A 20,008-nucleotide genomic window follows, 5' to 3' on the forward strand; every position below is an offset into this window, starting at 1 on the left:
AAAGATATCAAGGCAGACACTCCAGCGGACGTGGGACAAGGGGGTCTCCATGGACGCCACTCCTCCATCCCAGGCACAGAAAGGCCCGTCTAGCCTTTGCAAAAGCTCACCTGGACAAAGATCCAAGCTTTTGGTCCTCAGTTTTGTGGACTGATGAGACGAAAATGGAGCTTTTCGGGCACAGAGATGTTGCTTTCGTTTGGTGAAAGAAAGGTGAAGCATACAACCCTAAGAACACGGTCCCGACCGTCAAGCATGGAGGTAGGAGCATAATGCTTTGGGGATGTTTCTCAGCCGGTGGGCCGGGCAATGTCGTCAAAGTGGATGGCATCATGAAAAAGGAGCAGCACATCAAGATCCTTGAGGAAAACGTCAAACAGTCCGCAGAGAAACTTCACCACAGAAAGTGAGGGGGTTTGCCAAAGATGTCAAAGGGAGGAAAAGTTAACCATAACCTCTCAAATTAGCCAACGTCACAACCGTCTTCCTGCCGTGACCCAATATGATGTCATTTAACCTTCCTTCAACGTCCCAAACTCCTGCTCCTGCAAAACTGCACACAACTCTTTATCTACTCTTCAACCTGCAGAATGAAGCGTTATACGTAATCTAATGGTTTCATCGCCAACAAAAACTCCCTGGTCTCATTCTTACTCATCTCTATCGCTGCACCCTCACCACTACCTGTCCTCGCCACCGCCTCACCACTGCCTGCCCTCGCCACCGCCTCACCATTGCCTGCCCTCGCTACCGCCTCACCATTGCCTGCCCTCGCTACCGCCTCACCACTGCCTGCCCTCGCTACCGCCTCACCACTGCCTGCCCTCGCTACCGCCTCACCACTGCCTGCCCTCGCTACCGCCTCACCACTGCCTGTCCTCGCTACCTCCTCAGCACTGCCTGCCCTCCCCACCGCCTCACCACTGCCTGCTCTCCCCACCTCTGTCTCCCCTCGCCACCGCCTCACCATTGCCTGCCATTGCTACCCCCTCATAAGGTATTCAAAAGTTTAACAAATGGAGACGAGGCATCAAAGATCCATAATTTTTTATTTGGGGCTGGTCGTGCCCTCGATGATGTGTGAAAACGCCAAGTAACATGCAATTTGTCACAATAGTTTTATTAGTGGTATTTTGAGAAACATTTATTTCATCATATCAGATTTCCTGCTAAATATAACCAGACAAATTTGGTTCTCCACAAGGACATTTCTACAGCCCGTTTGGGGATCATCATTTTGTATTTGTGCCCTTTCCCTCTTTTCTTCCTCTGCTATTTTTGTAATAATGAGTTCCCCTTACCCGGAACTTCAATACAGCCTATGGGAGGAGGCCATATCAACCATGCACAATGGTTGCCAGCCTATGGTTGTTTGTCTGTGCTCTATCTTTTTCTAAATGCTGAAAGTAAGCAGCATGTACCATTTTTCAAGTGTTTGGTATGGCTCGGCTGGGGTTCGAACCGCCGACCTCCCAGACTCAGAACAGATGTACTCACCATTATACCACTGGGTCTGGTTGGTTCATTCCTAACATTGTGTTTTTTTATCCTTCTCTCTAAAGATTGCTCTCACTGGAGAGCCTTTCTTGAACGTGAACTGCAACCACCTCAAGGCCTTTGATGCCTTGTTCTACAAGCAACTTGTTTGTTATCCACAGGTAACATGAGTACTACCGTTTGGATCCCTGCACAACGGTTAATATGGTTGATCATCGATCATCTCTCTGATTACACTGAACAACAAAATTTTTTTACTGGAGATGTGTAAAGTGATTTAGACTAATTTGGGTACGCTGATTTCAAAAATCATAACCGTTTTGCTGTATCACGTCAGGATTTTCAGTAACAGAAATATTCCCATTGCCTCGAAGTCAGGATTTCAATGAAATTTACAAAAATTCATTTATTCATTTATTTCATCATGAATGCTTCAAAATTATAGAAATTACAGAAAAACTCCACTAGAATGTAATTAAAAATGCTTTAGGCATTTGGCTTTGCGTTTGTGTTGCTCTGTGTCAGTTTCACGATGCAGGAACCAGCAGAAATCGCCCATCATGTTCGGGTTGTGCCGCCCTTGGTAACGCGTCTCCATGAGTGAAATCTCTTGGTGGAATCGCTCGCCGTGCTCGTCCGAGACTGCTCCCAAGTTGTCGGGGAAGAAGTTCAGGTGCTGGTGTAGGAAATGGATTTTCAGGGACATCCTGGAGCCAAGTTTCCTGAAGGACTCCAGCAGCTGCTGCACTATTTCTTCATAGTTGTCCGCGCGCTCGTTCCCCAAGAAGTTGTCCGTCACAGCTTTGAAGCTCCTCCACGCTGCCAGCTCTTTGGGGTTTAGAGTTGTCGGAAAAGTTTCGTCCTTCATAATCTGTCGGATTTGCGGTCCAACAAAGACACCAGCCTTGATCTTGGCCTCCGACAAGGTGTTGCCAAACTTTTCCTTGAGGTATAAAAACCCACGCCCATTCAGATCCATTGCCCGTACAAAACTTTTCATCAAGCCGAGCTTTATGTGGAGTGGTGGAAGGAAAACCTTAGCTGGGTCGACAAGGGAGACATGCTTCACGTTGTGTCGACCAGGTACATGCTCTTTTCGCTCTTCCCAATCTTTCTTCGTCCAGTGATTCTTGTCGTCTCTGCTATCCCAGAGACAAAGGAAGCACATGTATTTCGTGTAGCCTGACTGCAGCCCTAACAACAGCGCCACCACTTTCAAGTCTCCGCAGGTGTGCCAGTTGAAGTCATTGTACTTGATGGAATCAAGCAGCTGCCGCATAGTCTCATAGGTCTCTGTCATGCCGAACGCGTGAGCCAGTGGGACTGATGGTTTCTCGTTGCCATTGTGGAGCAAAACAGCCTTCAAGCTGTTCTTCCCCGAGTCGATGAAGAGGCGCCAGTCTGCAGGATCGTGATCACACCCAAGTTCTTTCAACAGACCGTTGATGTCACTGCAGAATGTCATCGTGTCTTCCATCTCAAATAACTCAGCCATGTCTCTGTGACGTGCTCTGAACAAGGATATCTTGGTGTTAGGTTCAAGTAGATTCCACTGCTGCAGCCTTGATCCAAGCAGCTCTGCCTTCGCCTTTGACAGCGAGAGATCTCTTACAAGATCATTTAAGTCTCCCTGGTTCAGAAGGTGTGATTCTTGAGTGTCGGGTTCAAAGGTTCATCATCACCATCCTCTTCACCACTGCTTACAGCTATGTTCTGATCAGCTGGAGGTGTTGGAACGGGGTTCTCGTCATCATGAGGCACAGGTTTACGAGCAGAGACGCAGTCAGCGTACTTGATGTGACCTTTATTCTTCTTGTTGAAGCCGGCGATGCTTGTGCAGCAGAAATAATAATCATCATGATGATTCTGCGGCTCACGCCATATCATGGGCACCGCAAATGGCATGCTCGCGCGCTTGCCCACCAACCACTGAGTCAAGGTTGTGTGACAGCTTGTGCAGCAGATGTGTGGTGCCCAGCTCTGTTCTTGGTCCCCCACCTTACACCCGAAGTAGTGAAAGTAGGCGGCCTTCATTTTCACTGCTGTAGATATACTTCGCTGTTGATCTTTTTTGGTATACCGACCACAGACATAACAGAAGTTGTCAGGATGATTGGTACGGGAACGCCTACTCATCTTTATCTGAAAGAAAGAAATATAACACAAGTTAACAACAATTGTACGAAATAGACATGTTAAAGACATATGTAAATTTCATTGAAATCCTGACTTCTAGGCAATGGGAATATTTCTGTTCCTGAAAATCCTGACGTGATACAGCAAAACGGTTATGATTTTTGAAATCAGCGTACCCAAATTAGTCTTAATCACTTTACACATCTCCAGTAAAAAAAAATTTTTGAAATTTGTTGTTCAGTGTTATTCAAGCTTACAGTCATGTAATGTAAGGTCATGTAAGGATTATTACATGTGTAACCCTATTTACACTTGCATAGAAATGCAATTTTGTGCATTTTTTGCATATTGTTTAAACTTTTTTTTTTTTACTTTCCTTTATTATTGTGGTCGAGATTGAACTTTTTTGACCTCCTCCTTGTCATTATCAATGACCCTTCTCCACAGGAAGTGATCCCAACGTTTGATATGGCAGTTGGCGAATTGATGGCCGAAAAGTTTCCGGGAGCTGTTCTTGAGCAGCAAGTTCAGGTGCGGCCTTTCAATGCCGTGCAGACAAGGAACATGAGGTTCTTGAACCCTGAGGGTAAGGACTCCCAAGTGGGAGTGAAGTCCAATATTTAATTACATTTAACACCTTCACAATCAAAATAAAGAGACTAATTACTACACCACGGTTCCAAGAAGGAAGCCAGACATAACCAAACACACGCACACACGCACACACGCACACACGCACACACGCACACACGCACACACGCACACACGCACACACGCACACGCACACGCACACGCACCCACACACGCACACACACACGGATATATTATTTACTGGTAAGTACTTACAAAAGCTATTTTATTTGAAGTTATAACTTTATCTTATAAGCAATTTACTGATTTTTCCCAACTGCCTGGATCATCAGCTGGGCACCGTCTTTCATCGAGGTTTCAATCCTTTCATTCCAGCATTGGTATCCCTAAAATAGAATGAAGCCAAAGCCTTATCCACCTGCTTGCTAGAAAAATCACTAACTAAGAACTAGTGGATCCTATCAACTTTGAGAGTAGACTTATTTATCAGAATCCTGCAACAAAAAGCTTCGACCAAAAACGAGCACGTGTTATATGAACCTGTTAAATTCCGGAGTATATGAGCTGAGACTTGTTTGGAACATGACCTCAGAAGAACATAAAAATCATGAAAAACTTTTCCTTCATAAAAATCCTGAAGTTTATCAACTATCTTTGAAATTTCCATGTATGGAGCTGTCCGACACCGACTACGACACCAAGAGTAGAGTTGAAGACCAAGATAGAGGCAGACTTGGACAAGCAATGGATGTGCGGAGGAATGGGCGGCAGGGGAGGATGAATAGAGTGCACAAGATGGAAACAGAAGGAAACTCAGGAGGAAAAACTGGAAATTTGGAAGGGGGAGCGATTGGGGTGGGTTAACCATGGTAGAAAAGATTATGGTTTTGGATTGGAGATGATCTGAGATGGTGGTGAACGGCTGTCTTGAAGACCTGGAGGGAAGAATGAGGTTGAAGAGAACGTGGAAGTTGGTTCCACACGCAGGAAAAAAAGAGGAACAAATGAGTGGAGGTGAGCAGTGATCCTGAATTTAGGTAGTTTAACCATAAAGGGGTTAATGCTGGAACATGTGTACCCTGTAGAAATCTTAGGGGGGACAAAGCACAGAGAGAGCAGAGGGTGCAAGACCAGAAAGGACGCAGTAGAAAACAGAGAGACTCCTGACTTGTTTGCAATGGCGGCGTGATGGACCCATAGACTCGGCTTCATAGCGGGAGATTCCAATAATTTTGAATTTATCAGTCTCACAAAAAGAGAGTGTGAAATTTGTCAGGATTTAAAGACATATTCCAAGTGTTTGAACAGCTTGTGATTTTTTTTTCCAAGGTCTGAAGAGAGGGAAGAGGCTGCAGCATGCCTGCCTGAAGGATGAGGGATGTCATGACAATGGATCGAGTCATCAGAAAATATATAAAGAGGATTTTACAGAGTGTCAGAGAGATCAATTATGAAGATGAGGAATAGGATTCGCCCAGCTCACTGCCTTGGCGGCACTCCAGCCTTGACGGGGAGAGGAGAGGAAAGGATTCTGTTGAGTACAACACACTGGCTATGACAGTAGAGGAAGTCAGTAAGCTATGTGTGGAGTTTGTCTTGGATGCCGAAGACAGAGAGTTTGGAGAGTAAGGCAAGATGCCAGACTTATCGAAAGCACCCGATATGTCCAGATGGACGGTCCTCGTCTCATGTCTGACATTGAAAGCCTCCATTCATTGTTGGGGTGAGTTGAAGCAGCATGTCCAAGGTGGAGTGACCTGGTCTGAAACCAAATTGTTTATCTGAGATGAGGTTGTTAGAGAAAAGGAAGGATTTAATATCAACTTCGATGATGGATTCCATGACCTTGCTGATGATTGGATGCGAGCTGATAAGTATGTAGTTGAGGGGATCGGTTGTTGAAACTTTTTATGTAATGCAGTGATGTGATGTTGGCTGACTTCCAAGGAGAGGGAAGATGACCTTGCACAAATGACATGGTGGAAAGGGCAGAGAAGGATGTGAAAGAGCAGCAACGTTGGTTTTTAGGACACATGAGCAGACTTTTTGGAATGCACTGAGATTGCTTTCAATCTGATTAGCCTTCCAAAACGAGAAGGTAAGTTGTTTCAGAGCAACTGCCTCACCACAGGATTCAGTTTACCATGGGTGGGAAGAGGGGAAGGATAACTGAATACGAGATGGGATGAATTTGTGCAAAACACACACACACACACACACACACACACACACACACACACACACACACACACACACACACACCCTCACACCCACAGACACACACATCCACACACACACACACCCACGCACACACACACACACACACACACACACACACACACACACACACACACACAACTCCCAGGCTCAGTTAACATCAGGATACAGGAGACCAGTGCTGCCTGAAGAGAGTGCTGCTTACAGTCCCTGCTAATCTGCCTGAGTGAACTGCCAGACTCACCAGCATTGAGGCTGCTCTCTGAAAATAGCCAGAGATGTTGACTTTCACAAGCACATGATCAGATGAGCCAATTGGAGCAGAGGAAGAGCAAGAGGCATCTGTGGAAAAGTTGGTCATCACCAAGTCCAGAAAAAGAGTATTTGCCATTGGGAGTAATCCTGGTGGGAAAGTTCACAGATCGAGTCAGCCCCATGGAGTTGCAGAAGTCCTTTCATGACATGACATGGCTGGTGAGAGAGGTGCCAACACCCAGCCAAGTTGCATGGTGACATTTGAAATCGCCACATATGAGGAAGAGAGCGTGGGGTTGAGTGGTTAAAAGTTTGTCCATGTTGTCTGAGAGCGATGAAGATGGAGTCGTCACTGTTAGGTGGGCGGTACAACACACAGATGAACAAGAGATGGGAGCAGCCACAGGTCAGGTACTCTTGGTGAATGTGAGGTGTTAAATCAGTACAAAGGCAGAGAGATATTGAGTTATTGTTGTAAACTGCAACACCACCACCAAGGTGTGGTGCAGGCCGATAAAATCTGAGGAGCCAATAACTGGGGAGAGACACCAAGGAGTCGGGACATCCTGTGGGAGGAAGGAGTCTGTTAAACAGATGATGGTTTATTGGCAGCAGCCTGTATTGAGAGATCTGTCAAGTTGGAATGGAGGTTCCACATGTTTGAGGTCCACATGGTTTGAGATGGGGGGGAGGAGGTGTTGATGGTGCATGATGTTGGGAGTGGGGAGGGGAGGGAGGAGTCTGTTAAACAGATGATGGTTTATTGGCAGCAGCCTGTATTGAGAGATCTGTCAAGTTGGAATGGAGGCTCCACATGTTTGAGGTCCACATGGTTTGAGATGGGGGGAGGAGGTGTTGATGGCGCATGATGTTGGGAGTGGGGAGGGGAGGGTTTGCTTGGGCGAGGTGAGGCTTTGGGGGGGGGGTGTGGGGGAATGTTTACCGAACAAAAAGCTGACATTTAAAGATATTTTATTGTACAACCAAATTTATTTCTGTGAAAAGCAATGCAAGTATGCAGTTTAATGTTAGTGTGATAAATAACTTGAAAATGATATATACAGTAAGACCCTGACATTTGCAGGGGATAGATACGTTCCTGAAAAACGCGACGAATGTCGAATCCGTGAATGTTGGATATTGTTTCAATGGGAAAGGGGGATAGGTTCCTGGCTGTTCATACGTGATTCATAAGGGAAATTTTTTTTTAAATTTTACAAACATGAATGTACATGATTACAATTTCATTAAATATGCATACATATTAAAACCAACGCAAGGTGCTGTTTCCAATTTTTATTTAAGATACGACATAAATTTTGATGTGATTATGATGAGTTAGAATCCAGTGAACTCCTCTGAAGTGGACGCAGGTGAGGGTGCTGATGAGTTGTCCACCGAAGGGGACGCAGGTGATGGTTGGGGTTAGCAGGTCAAGTCAGCGGAACGAAAAGAATGAATAAGACCCAGGTCACGCTGTATGTAAGTAGCCATGCAGGGGGGTTTTGTGCAGATGGAGGATGGGTGGGTAGTCACCATTGTTTGTGAGCTTGAGGGGTAGTATTTGGAGGATGCTGTATGCGGCCAATTTGGCTGTTGTGGTGGAGAGTGGGCAGGAGATGCACGAAGTACTCGGGGAGTGGAAAGAGGCATTTGGGAAGCATGAGCTGAAAATGAGTATGGAGAAGACTGTGATGTGGGTCAGGCAGCAGAGAAAATAAATAAATGAATGTTAGGTTGGAGAGGAAGGAGAACAGACAGGGAAATTGGTTTGAGTATCTGGGAGGAACAGTGCTGGGGTGGTAAGTTCGAGGCAGAGGTGCGGAGGAGGATTCAGGTGGGTGCAAATGCATGGAGGAGGGTGGACGGAGTAATGGCAGACAGAAAGATATCAAGAAAATTAAAAAGTAAGGTACTGGTGTCATGTGTTCATGCCAACCTACTTTTATGGCCTGGAGACAGTGCCCTGACAGAGAGACAACAGAGGCTGCAGGTTTGGGAGAACAACTTGATCAGGAGGATTGCGGGAGTGAAGATGGTGGCTAGAAGGATGATGGATGAACTGAGGGAGGAAATTGGTGTGCAAATTAGTTTGACGGAGAGATTGGTGAAATGCCGGCTGAGATGGGCTGGGCACTTGGTGTGGATGGGGAAAGAGAATATGGCAAAGAGAGTAGATAGGTTGAGGGAGCAAGGTTGTCGGAAAAGAGATAGACCGTGTTGAGATGGGAGGATTGTGTGAGGAGGGATATCCTTAAGGTAGGAATGGTTGGAGAGTTGAGGGAGTTGGCTGAGGATGGAGGGTGTTTGAAGAGTATTGTGGTCAAGGCAGGGAAGTAGCGTGGTGCCATCGGACCTCACCCCTTATAAAGGGAAGACGAGAAGAAGAAGGTGGCGGGGGATGGTTTATGCATGTGTCGAGCTGCCTTGTATGCACAGGACTGTAAATGTAGAAGGTCACGTTTTATGAACCGAAACTATGCGGGGCCCGCGAATGTCGAATCCGTGAATGTAGGGGTTTCACAGTGTTGTGTGCGTGCGTGCGCGCTCTACCCTCAGCCAAACGAAATGGTAAATCTTTCGGCCTGAGTTTCAAGTGGAAAAAAAAACCTGAAACCCCTCTGTCGTGGAGCAAATGTTTCTAACTTGCTATTTTGAGGAGTTTTACAGTTGTATTATCACGGGTGAAATGTACTCCGTTTTAGCTCGGCCTGTAAAAGTATAATTTAATAAATCTCAACCTATAATCCAATGCAACACTTATTTTTGTCTTGATCAGTCTCCAATGTTGCGTCGCACTATATGCCACCATCAACTCTGATTCAATTCGGCAGAGTCCATGAAGTGCATGTAGCTCGTGTTTGCTTGTCTGGCATTCCCATGTGGACACACAGCTCAATATGCTGGGATCCCAGGTTGAATTTCCATTGTCTCTGTTGATTAGTCTCAATTTCAGGCAACTTCCTGTCTTCCTTCTTTACCCACAGATATTGACCAGTTAATAACCATCAGCGGCATGGTTATCCGCACCTCTCAACTCATTCCGGAGATGCAAGAAGCATTTTTTCGTTGCCAGGTGTGATTGCTTGAATTAAGCCACTTTTATTATCTCTGCCACCTAATATGGACAGAGGTTATGTTTGCATGTCTGTCTCTGAGCAGGATATCTCAAATAGTTATGGACATATTTGGCCAAAACTTGGTGGACATGTTTGGTGTGTGACGAGGACAAATTGATTCAATTTTGGTGATCCGACCTATCAGTGGGATACAAAACGTAAAGTGTTCAGTCTGGCGGAGGTATGTCCTCCCTGCCTTCCTGCTATCAGAGTTGTGCCGTTTTGGTTTGGTCCCAGCCCTTCACTGTTTATCCTTGAATAATCGTCTGTGGTAGTGATTATCTCAAGACTGGTATCCATAATAAAAATTTTCATTGCTGCTAAGCTGGAGAGGCAGTTTCATTTGGTTATCGTACCTGTTGGTAAAGGAAGAGGAGCACACCAAAGCGAGTTAGAACAACTGGGCATGTTGAAACGTAAATGGTTGTGAAATTGATTTTGTTTTATGACTTCAACAGTCCTCCAATTATGAACCATCCTGAAGACAAAATGATGGCAAGGCCCTTCCTTGTCTGTGAATTTTCATGAGTTGTGATGTCATCAAACAAAGGACTCCTCGCACGTTTTGACCTGTCCCGTGTTTCGATTATCCCCGGCCTATTTGATGTAATTTTTTTTTATTGTGTTTGCACTATCGTAAAAATGTGTGTGAATAATATTGTAACAGGAACAGTGTTGTTGTCCCGATCCCACCGGAGATGAACTCTGCAGGCCAGCTGAGCAGCAGGGAGTCTTATTTGGCTTATTTGTGTCGTCGAGATCCTGAAACTAAAACATCGACCCAGCAACAGTATCATTGGTATATGAAGACCAGACGTGCAACCGAGCCACCACTAAAATGTAGAGAAAACTAAACATGAAGTTGATACCATTTATGTTGTGTTATGAAATTTGATTTGTCGGTTGCAGGTGTGTGGCTCCACATCACGCGTCGCAATCGACAGGGGACGTATTGCAGAGCCGGCAGCATGCCGTAACTGCAACACCGCGCACGGTCCCGCTCTTGTGCACAACTTGTCGCTCTTCTCTGACAAGCAGATGGTGATGCTTGCAACAGTGCATGCTTTAACTGAAGTGTTTGAAAAGTTTCATACACGATCTCATGATGAAATGCTCAATTTATTCAACACCTTGAGCCAATGGTCTTCTTCTGTTTTTTTTTTTTAAACCTTCACCAGGGGAAGAGGGTATTGAATTTTGGTCCGTTTGTTTGTTTGTCTGCCTGACTGTCTGTCCTTCTGCACATGTGTTAACGTCGGCCACAAATGCCACCTGGTGGTATTCATTATTACACGTTATCTTTTTTTGGTCATCTCTATCATCTCAGTAGAGATGACCTAAAAATAACAGTCTCGAAGTCTGTCCGTACGTCCGTACATCTGTCCACAATCAAACCGAGTGGAGACAAATAACCAATAGTGGAATGGATAGAGGTCGATGAGACATGCACAACGATATAACTTTCAAGGTCGTCCAAGGTCGAGGTCAACGTCACGAGGCTGTCAAAGTTGCGAAAATCGTCGATTTCAAATCGTATCTCCTCCCTCATTTATCAAGAGAGATCAAATGTTATTAGTGATTCAGATACTACGGACTATTATCTAGAACAACACGAGCCATTTTTTTGAAATTTGCTCTCGTTCCGATTTTATATCCCTTCAAACTTCGCTCTGATTCCACGTATTCCCATGTCCCATGGGCCGTTCATAAAGTACATACAAAAAAAAGTATTAACTTAAGAATCGGGACTCTCCGAGACAAATATTACATTTGAAGCTTTTGTCAGATTTAACTAAAACAATGGAACACAAGTTTATATGCACACTTACTTTCATTTATGACATTAACATTGTCTTGAATGTCAATTTGTACTTTTATTTTCATAAATGACGTGTGCTGTGATATTAAAATAAAAAGGTAAATTTCACCGCAAGGGACTGCATCGTCATGGCTTACAAACATCGGTTCATAAGGAACTGCTGGCTTTGCAAGCGATTTGCGATGTATGAGGTGGGTGGATGGGTGGTCACTAGCCTGCATACAGAGGGGGGTAGGTGGGTGGTCACTAGCCTGCATACAGAGGGGGGTGGGTGGTCACTAGCCTGCATACAGAGGGGGTTGGGTGGGTGGTCACTAGCCTGCATACAGAAGGGGGTGGGTGGGTGGTCACTAGCCTGCATACAGAAGGGGGTGGGTGGGTGGTCACTAGCCTGCATACGGAGGGGGGTGGGTGGGTGGTCACTAGCCTGCATACAGAGGGGGGTGGGTGGGTGGTCACTAGCCTGCATACAGAGGGGGGTGGGTGGTTTTGAAACCCGGAAGTAGAGCGTACGTACTTTATGAACTGCCCCTATTCCAGTCTGGCACAGAGTTACTTTCGACCTCTGGCAGAGATGACCGGCACTCCCGCTGGGGGGTATTTTTTTTTTCAACAGAGTACCTCTATATAAACTATGTACACTTGGAATGTGAGTACGTACTCTAAAACCACACAAACACCACAAAAAACGAGTCCTGACGGGCTGCAATCTGATTGCTCTTTCTAGTTTGGATTGCAAGTGAACCCAACCCGTGTCAAATCCCGTTGTATGGCAAAAGATTAGTGATGTCAGTGGCACCAGGGGGTTTTTTTCTTCCCCCCCCCCCCCTTCGTTACATGTCTTTGCATGTCATGCAAGATGAAATGCTGACCTTCATGTCCTTATCCTTGCTTGCTTTTGCAGATCAAGCTACAAGAAGCCCCGGAGGACATGCCGGCAGGGCAAACCCCACACACAGTGGTAATCATGGCCCACGGAGACCTTGTGGATGCCGTACAGCCAGGAGATCGGATCACCGTTTCTGGTAAAAAAAAAAAAGTCAATGATCATCGTGACCCTTTTTGCAGAAAGTGTGGAGATCTTTGAGAATTATGTTTTCCTTTTGTAATGGTTAGAGAGTCCGCCCTGAATATGGGAGGTCGGCAATTCAAACCCCGGCCGAGTCAAAACAAAGATTTAAAATGGTTCGTGCCGCTTCCTTGTTTGACGTTAAGCATTTAAAAGGTTAAGAGCATGGACAATTCCCATAGGTTGGCATCCATAGGGAGGAGGAAATTCCTCCTTTGGAAATGCCCCGCTGAGTGTGGTGACAATTGCGGTGCCATTGTTTTGGCATTGCTGGTACAGAGTACCCCAGCAAGTGACTGCACTTCTCCCAAGCTCAGTGGCTGCGTTTGTCTCATCTAACAGTTCTGTGTTGTGTTCCGTATGTTTGTCTGCATCTCACTGTGTGGTATGTGTGGTAGCTCCACTGTGAACCTTAGATAATTTAAAAAATATATATTTTTTTATCTCTTAGTAAAAAAGAAGAATAGTGGGGCAACTTAGCATAACAATTGTGCATTTTGTGAGGAAAGCACCAAATTTGGCACACTAGTAGCCTAACATATTGTGACGTCCACGGGACTTGGAGTCCCACCAACGTAGAATGAGCCGAAACGATGGAGGCGGTTTATTTATTTATAACCCAAACATGGCGGTTCTAATCGCTCTACTGCAAACGGGACGAGGAAGGTGGCACGAGTCACTTTTCACTGAGTTGATGATGTTTATTTGTTTTTACTATTAACCAGAAATAATAAGACTCGGCAAGAAAAGGGATCCGGGGCGATTCGACGGGATGGTGTGGGATCGGGCGTGGGGAAAAACACAGACAATTCCAATGAATATACAGATCTCAAACCCTCTAAGGCGCTAAGTACACACACACACACACACACACACACACACACACACACACACACACACACACACACACACACACACACACACACACACACACACACACACACACACACACACACACACACACACACACACACACACACACACACACACACACACACAAAACGTAGCTATTTCTGGTGGTCAGGCTGGACCGTGGTGTGGACGCAACTGTCCCTGGATCGGCGTCGGACGAGCTGGCCTTGCTCTCGTCAGGGGGGCAGGAGAAACCGTGGTGCTGTCGACCTCCTGGTCTTGGCCCAAGTCCGCTCACAGCTGCCAGGGAACCAGTTCTGGCGCCAAGTTGCGAGCAGGAGAGGGAGGCAGGTCCGCCCGCCGTTCGACCCCGTCAGCAGAACCCTAGAGCCAACCAAGGTGAGGCACGAGGCTCAGCAAGGCTCCAAGACACGATGAAGAACACGATCGAATCAGCACAACAACAAGGACGCTTCCCGTGCAACAGCCTCCACACCAAAAAAACACGATCTTTTTGTTCCGATCTTCTTCCTCTTCCTTTTCGACCCCGAACAGAACCTTTTTATCCTCCTGTCCTCGTCACTTCCAATGGAGCCGTTTATTGGCCCACCGCCGTCGCCTTCTGCCAATCGTGATCACGGGGCGGAGCCATCCGCTGCTCTGTCCTGTGACGTCACGGCCAGTCTCCAGAGAATACCAAAAGGGGTTTACGCAGACACACTTACCCTATCCCGTGTCCCTATCTAATTACGTGACAATTATCATTTCCCCCCTTGAATAAATGAACATTTACTAGACAACTTATCACCACTGAATTGCTACTTATTACATCGAGATCCTGGTAAACTCGAACAGCATGGCATACCTAATTAAACATCCTAATTACCCTTTGAATGCATACCCCCCCTCAAACGTAACAATATTATAAACAGATTTGGATGTTGCGCCATCTCAAATTCAGCCGCTGATGACTGTGACAGCCATTTTCCACTGCCATCAAAAATTTTGAGATGGCCCAATATCCAAATCTGTTCATAATATGTTCGGCTACTTGTGTGCCAAATTTGGTGCTTTCCTCACAAAATGCACAATTGTTATGCTAAGTTGCCCCACTATTCTTCTTAAACCTTCTTCAACCATTACACAACTGAGTCTTCTTCTTTTTGCCTTTCCCTGATTTTGTTATTATTAAATTTATTTTGTATTTAAGGATTTTGTTGTTCTATTTTTTTTTGCCTAATTTTCATTATTTAAAGTTGGCAAGTATGAAGTGTAGAGATGAATCATGGCGAAACCTTGGATAAATTCAATAACAATAGCAGTACATACTTGTAAGAAAGATGCCTTAAATTTTAAGTGTCTTGGCTGTTGTTGTTTTTTGCTTTTTTTTGTATATATAGTTGAGGCTCGTAGAAGAGCTCGTACTTGTACACTGAACGGATCAGGACACAACAGGACAAAAGGAACGAACAGCAGAGAGAGGGGGGGGCGGGGACACCAACAGCAGAGGGAGGTGGACAAGCAGTGTGTGTGGGGAGGAATGGGGTGGGGGGCGGGGGGGAAGAGAGGATGCATGGGGTGGAAAAGATGAATACAGAAGGAAACTTTCACAAAGGAAAACTGGAAATTTGGAAGGAGTGGGGATGGGGTGGGGGTTAGCGAGGATAGAAAATATCATGGTTTTGGATTGGGGATGATCTGAGATGGTGAACAGCCATCTTAAAGATCTGGAGGGAAGAATGAAATTGAAGAGAATGTGGAAGTTCGTTCCACAGGCAGAAAAAAAACGAGGAACAAATGAGTTGAGGTGAGCGCAGTGATCCTGGATTTAGATTATTGAGGTTTCCCAAGAGTTATGGCCAACCTCGTCGAGGTGTGTGAGGTACCAGCAGTATCTGACACTCGAGCCGAATGCTTTTGGACAAAAACCAATTTTGGCTCGGAATTTGATATTAAAAGAGTTGTAATCCATCCTCATCCACGCAGCTTTACCAAAATTAATTGGTCAACACACCCAAACTTGAAACGAATCCTCTCGATCTGTGTGCTTGGCTTTCCATTCTGCGTGGCGGCATGCACATTGTATCAAGCTCTGCGGTTAGGTATTGAAAGTCAGTTGTATACAAGATGCCACCTGGGAAAGTTCTGACTGATCCTCGGTGTGGAATTGTTATTGGCCTCCCAGAGAGTTGCCAAATTTCCATCAAATTAGGCCTTCACAAGGTAACTGTGGGTATTGTCCTTTGGACATATTGAAGACAACAGGTTGTATAAATATTTGAAATGGAGTGCCCAGTGTACTACTTCAACAAGCACAATTATTCCTTCCTTCTTGTGGGGTTGGCCAGGGCAGATTTTTTTTTTTTTCCGCACCTGCCTTTCACGAACTGGCTGGCCAGGCTTGACGTAAGTTGGGGAGGAATTTATAATTTGTTCAGGGTGCCAGTGATAACTCACCTATTCTTCCTGAGACACCGCAGGACCTTTAACATCTACCAGCTAGTTTTAGCAGAAAAGACACCAGGCTTAACACCCATCCAGGGGATGGCACACTTTTTGATACAACGGTCTTCCTGTGAAGCACCGATCGTACCGTTTTATAATCGCATCAGGAATCAAACTCGGACTAGACAACTCGATGTGCTACCTCTGCAACCTCTTGTGTTTGAAAATATAAGGAAGGGGCAGACCAAATTTGTCGACAGATCAGACCATAATGTTTTATCATGTGGATAGCATAATTTTACACCTGGCAGTTCGAAACGTTGCAACAAAGTGTTCGTGAACTGGTCCAGGCTGTGCTCATTGTCAAATGCATTTTAATTTCAACACCCAAAATGGTCTCATCATTCCTCAAATATCCCGGAGAACGTGTAAAAATATATTTTTTTTATGGATAAGAGTGTGGTTTGTAAATTATTATTATTTAATTATTCTATCATGGGTGAATAATTTGGATTATTGGAGGAATATGAGAAATGAAGTGGAATTTTCATCTTGATGTTCTTTCTCTTCACTGCAGGCATCTACCGAGCAGCACCATCACGCGTGCATCCCCGAGCCAGCTCTGTGCGCTCGGTGTACCGCACGCATGTGGACGCTGTCCACTTCCGCTGTGCAGACATGCATCGGCTGTTACTCGACGAAGGGGGTTCAGGGAAGGTCGGCGATGGGGAACCTATTCTTCCCCCTGGGAGGGAAGAGATCTTGCAGGAGTTGTCAAAAAAGCCGGACATTTATGAACGTCTTGCTGCCGCATTGGCTCCCAGCATTTTTGGCCACGAGGAAATAAAAAAGGTATGGTGTGAAGGGATATGCATTCCGCAATGCCAAACGATGCTGGAATTTGCAAAGCTAAATATAGTGCTATACCCGGACTCTAACTCGGTGAGTTGTCCTCTGAGCCTAGTCCGAGTCAAGTGAGGTTTGGCTGTAAATTTGGATATTTTCCTGTCATATGAAGTGAAGTTCTTTAATTGCAGTATTTTGCAAAGTTGTGTGGTGGAAGCGTGCGTTATTATATGAATCGGACGTGCTACAGACAGTTTCATCATGTCGTCGTTCTACATCTGGTACATCGACTGTCTGCCATAGTGGACGTGAACCGCCCGGAGATGGGAGTTAATTCGGCAAGTGGAAATACGCTCTCATTCTATCAACAGTGGTGAACTACTGCGCTGTTATGGGCTTTACAAAAACAGGTGGGAAGGACCCAGTTTTGTTCTTTCGTCTGCATGCAGTCGCAACCAACCGGGGAGAGAAAACTTGTGAATTGTCCGATAAAAGACGTCGCACTTGGTTGTGCTGAATCATCCGAGATATAGCCCCCCCCCTTCATATCAATACTTGCGTGTGTGTTCCGTCCATTTCGTGAAAGGGGATTCAATATTTATGCAGCATTTTATGTTTTCCTCTCACTTTCCTCGAAGCTTTGTCGCCTCTAAACAGCCATTCCGGGGTTTCACATGTTGGGCGAGTCATAAATGTGTGCGCCGTTCCTCCAATGGACATTAAACTGGTCGTTCCGTCTGCCAGCATTAGTTGATGGGCATTAAGGTCAATTATCCCACTACCACGACTAAAACATCAAGCCAGGCTATCTACAGTTTATAAATTATAACTACAACGTTGTACAGTACTTGATCTCGCTGTGTGTATGCAACGTTTACACATGACTTTAAAAATTACGTATTTCCTCCCTGATTGCTCGGCATGCATGTGCAAGAATCCTTATTAACGAAGTAAGTTGGGTTGGCCTGGACATTTTTTCATGCCTGCCAGATAAGGATTGTCGAATTAAATGACAAAACAAACTTTTAAAGAAGCTGCAAATACTTGCAAGTATACTTCTGAGAAAGGGTTGTGCGTCTGCACAACGAAACAGTTGGAGAACTTCCTGATCAACTCGTCCAAATAGTTGATATGTTGCAGTCCTTATTGCAAAAACTCCCGGCGATGTGCAACCTGTGAAATTTCGAAGATGGAGCGTTCTAACCAAACCTTCGTGTTTCTTAACACCGATGGGATGGTCATATCTGGGGCTTGTCGATGAACAGGAAAAGTTTATAATGATGATATTTACTATTAATCATGTTTGGGAGGAAGGAGGGTGGGAGTGGTTAGTTGTATGTACTGAGTGCTGTTATCGACACTAATAAATGTGTGTTTGTGTGTCAGTGTGTCTCCTCCATAATATAACTCCAAAACCATGAAACTGAAACCTAGCAGCCTGAAACTTTGCATGCATACGAAGAAAACTCCAAGGAAATGCATGAGTGAACCTAAAATTGGGTGTTTGGGTTAAATAAAACACCCCTTTTGAAGATGATTATATCCTTTATCAGGAGTATCCTCGGCCACCTCGTTCTCTGGAGTCTTGAGGCATATCCTGGGTTACCTTGCTGGGGTCTGAAGCCGTCATGGTTTTTGGCCTTCTCAACCATGCCTTGAATTGGAACAAGCCGCAACGATTTCTTCATGATAAAGTTTTTCTTTTCGCTTTCCTCATTCATATTATCGAATGTCTTCATTGTAGCTATGAATTGCTAGGTACATTGCAACGCTTGTAAACGCCCGAAGACACCAGCGTTCATGGCTTTATTTCATTTCCGCACATGCCATAACCTCGAGAATAACTTGAACTCAGCTGAATTACAAAATTTAAGCTCCAGAATTGAACGTAGCAGCAGTTCAGACTCCTAAAAAAAGTGTTCATTTGTCAAATTCGGGCATAGCTATAGTTTGCCAAGCCAGCGGTTGTTAACCATTTAATTGGAGTGCTTGCTTGAGTGCTTAGGCTGCTTGCTGAGAGCTATACAGTCGACGGCGGTACACTTCGTGTCCTGATCGGGATGTACAGTCAGCAGTTGCTACAAGGTAGAGCATGTTCATTCTGAGCGAATTGTTCACTCACTGCGGACGCTTTTGCCGACGTCATTCTGAGCGAGTTTTTCGTAATGAGCATGATCCCGACTGCATGAGAAGTTCCAAGATGCGGAGGGCGATGGAGAATGTCCTGAAATGTTACAAGGTCTACGAACAGAAAATAAAGGCAGCCACTCAAGTCTCCATTATGAAGTTCTTCAAAAAATTCCCAAGCGAAGCAACCTGTTATTTCATTTTCTGAGCCTTCAACCTCAACTGGACAGCCTGCCACACCTCAATAAGCCTGCCGCACCTCAATACGCCTGCCGCACCTCAATAAGCCTGCCACAAGCAATGTGCACTGTATCCAACCCCAATCATGACAACACTTATTAAAAAGTAATTCATTACCTACGCCACCAAAGGTGAAGGAGGTTATGTTTCCACCCCTTTCTGTCTGTCTGTGTACACTGTACAGGATATCTCAAAAAGTTGTGGACGGATCCGGATGAAATTTGGTGGACAGGTTCGATGTGTGACAAGGACAAACTGATTAGATTTTGGTGAAAATCCGAATCCGGATCCAATAATTTTTTTTTAGTGATTCTCAGGGGTGCAAATTAACGGTCGCCAATGGCGCCTAACTTTTGTGCTGGGCGGGTACACAATACTGTCTTACCTCTCCGGCTGGCGAATCACCGGTGATTCCTGTTATTTTGTACAATTTGTACTGGCTTCTCTACTAGTTTTCTCAATTAGAACTAATGTTTTTGTCCGCAGAAATCCGAAGAAATCACCGGTAATTCTGCAGCAGCCATTTTGTCTGTTTTCATCTCGTTCCAAATCACGCGTGATTGCACGAGATTTGACGGTTTTGCGCGGTTTGGATGCATTTTGTCATGCCCAGGTTGGTTAAATGAGTGAATTTGGGTGAATGAGTGAGTTTCATGGGTGAGGTTCGGGGAATGAGTGAGTTTGAGGCTTTTGGGTTAATGAGTGAGTTAGAAGAATGAGTGAGTTTGATGGGTGAGGTTAGGTGAATGAGTGAGTTTATATATGATGTTGGGTGGACGAGTAGTACCCCCACCA

At 45.2% G+C, this 20,008-nt stretch overlaps 1 protein-coding gene across 2 annotated transcripts in view; it reads left to right on the forward strand.

Annotated features, from left to right (window-relative positions):
- Positions 1-20,008, forward strand: part of MCM4 (minichromosome maintenance complex component 4) — an 80,795-nt gene that overhangs the window by 17,220 nt on the left and 43,567 nt on the right. For both annotated transcript variants that reach the window (XM_085892195.1, XM_085892194.1), the window contains exons 7-12: positions 1,563-1,658; positions 4,081-4,219; positions 9,684-9,772; positions 10,725-10,856; positions 12,539-12,659; positions 16,578-16,852. In XM_085892195.1, coding sequence (XP_085748321.1) covers positions 1,563-1,658; positions 4,081-4,219; positions 9,684-9,772; positions 10,725-10,856; positions 12,539-12,659; positions 16,578-16,852 — 852 coding nt within the window. The remainder of the gene's footprint in view (positions 1-1,562; positions 1,659-4,080; positions 4,220-9,683; positions 9,773-10,724; positions 10,857-12,538; positions 12,660-16,577; positions 16,853-20,008) is intronic.

Source organism: Eptatretus burgeri, chromosome 8 (genome assembly GCF_056783735.1).
Source record: "Eptatretus burgeri isolate ZD-2024b chromosome 8, Ebu_testis_v1, whole genome shotgun sequence".
NCBI classification, from domain to species: domain Eukaryota; kingdom Metazoa; phylum Chordata; class Myxini; order Myxiniformes; family Myxinidae; genus Eptatretus; species Eptatretus burgeri.